The sequence below is a fragment of the Polyodon spathula genome, chromosome 9 (assembly GCF_017654505.1).
Source record: "Polyodon spathula isolate WHYD16114869_AA chromosome 9, ASM1765450v1, whole genome shotgun sequence".
NCBI classification, from domain to species: Eukaryota; Metazoa; Chordata; class Actinopteri; order Acipenseriformes; family Polyodontidae; genus Polyodon; species Polyodon spathula.
Genome location: NC_054542.1, coordinates 24,004,441 through 24,006,397, shown reverse-complemented (window position 1 = coordinate 24,006,397; position 1,957 = coordinate 24,004,441). Strand labels below are relative to the sequence as shown.

At 42.8% G+C, this 1,957-nt stretch overlaps 1 protein-coding gene across 2 annotated transcripts in view; it reads left to right on the top strand.

The window, feature by feature from the left end:
• Window positions 1-908: 908 nt before the first annotated feature.
• Window positions 909-1,957, top strand: part of LOC121320530 (mitochondrial import receptor subunit TOM70-like) — a 19,386-nt gene continuing 18,337 nt past the window's right edge. The window contains exon 1 of one of the 2 annotated variants that reach the window (XM_041258930.1): window positions 909-1,191. In XM_041258930.1, the coding sequence (XP_041114864.1) occupies window positions 958-1,191 (234 nt within the window). In that variant the 5' untranslated portion in view covers window positions 909-957. The remainder of the gene's footprint in view (window positions 1,192-1,957) is intronic. The other variant, XM_041258931.1, reaches the window with a different exon arrangement.

The window sequence follows — 1,957 nt, the reverse complement described above, 5'->3', positions numbered from 1 at the left end:
CACTGGTTATATGGCACTGTGAATAGGATGTAAGTGTTTAAACGTTGTAGAGGGAAACACAAACATTCTTCAGTGATTACCATCTCTAAGTGATTCAATGAATAGGTAGATGGAATTCTGTGTGGTCATTTGGTGAAAGTAAATACAAGTAATTTGTACAAATTCGAAACTGGGAGCACGTGCCCCCACCCCGAATATATGCAGTAAGTCCGATTGACTGTTGACCACACTCACCAAAATAAACGTATAAACATAATTTTGGCATAACAGCTTGTGCTGTATACAAAATGTGTGTAGGAATGTTGGCGCCGACATGCGGGGATGCTCGTGAAACTTGAAAGCACCCTTGTCACAACAGAAAAATTCTGATTCCATGGAAACTTAATTTATGTTGTTAGGTTACAGCTGGCCCATGCATAACCACCCAAATCACTCAAAGTTGCTAAAAGGGTTCTGCATTACAGCAACATAACGCATTAGTCAATACGATTAATACGAAAATGCCGACTACCTTAGAAAAGCAAAGATGCACACCGAACAGACCATTACAAAAGCACTGATTTATGTTTTGTTTCTATTCATACAGCATGCTAAGCACCATGTGAAACCCGTCATGCGGAGCCCTCGTTTCTAACCCCCTTGGTTCAAGGACATAGAAAACAAAGCATTTCAGTACATTGTGAGTGCCTTCACGGAGATCAATCTGTGCAGAATCTGACCAATTTAGCCACTGAGATCATTCTTACAAATTGGTCAGATTCTGCACATAATCTGCGCAGAATTATCACCTTGAACGCACCCTGTTTCTACAGTGATCAGATTCAGGAAGTTCCGCGGTTGCGTGCCCCGGATCGGGTTGTTGTCTGCCCCCTCCAGTATCCCGTGATGCAGTAGAGTAGCCCTGACCCTGAGCTCTCTCTCTCAAGCTGTCTTGTGTCTGTAGTGGTGTGCTTCTGTATGATGGCGGCCTTGAAGCCTGTGGAGCCGCAGTCTGACACTGGTCTGCCCCGTTGGCAGGTTGCACTCATGGTCGGAGCACCGATCCTAATAGGGGCCGGAGCCGTCTACCTGTGGAACCGCAATCGGAAGAAGGCGAAGAAAGGCAAGCGCAACGGGGAAAGGAAAACTCCGGAGGGCAGCGCGAGTCCCGTGTCGAAGATGGAGAGGCCAGACGGGGACCCTGAGGAAATGGTATGACATTGTTTTCACGTGTCTACTTATAAGACGTGTATTAAATGTAATAATCGCGTATGGATCTGGGCGGGAATGCAAAATAGCAACATTGAAGGATTCTTCAAGGGCACAGACTGAGTGACACTCTCTAGTGTCGCACACAGCGTGAACAGGTTTCTAATTAAAAAAAAAAAACGCGAGCTGTGGCTCAGTGAGAAAAACAAAACAAACAAAAAAAAAAAAAAAAAAAAAAAAACAGTATTGGCAGGTTATAAAAACGAAGTACAGTGCAAGCCATGCTTTAATGACCAGAGCAGCAGATAACTCAACGATGTGCTCTTAGGGGGGCGTGATTGACGGTGAGAAGGTTGACCTGTGTGGGTATATTCAGTACCTACCGTATATAAAATGTTGCATAGCCAAAACAATACGGCTTAGATTTTGCATGTACTAAATTAATAAATCAAATCTATAAGTTTGCTTTTGGTTGCGCCGTGCTTTCACATTGCAATGCACATAATTGAGCAAAGTAGCTCAGTTGTGTGTCTTGATTAGATCACTAAGTATTTGTTGTTTTTGTATGCGTAGTGATGGCAGACCAAACTGACCCATATAGTTAAAAGCGATAGTTAGTTAACAGGATGTAATTATGGCTAATTACACTGTACATCTGTGAGGAGATACACGTATTTTGTGAGTTTGTGTATACTGTATATGTACATCTATGGCCAAACGTTTTGCATCACCTAGAATTTTATAATTGAGGTGTGTATGTATGTATATG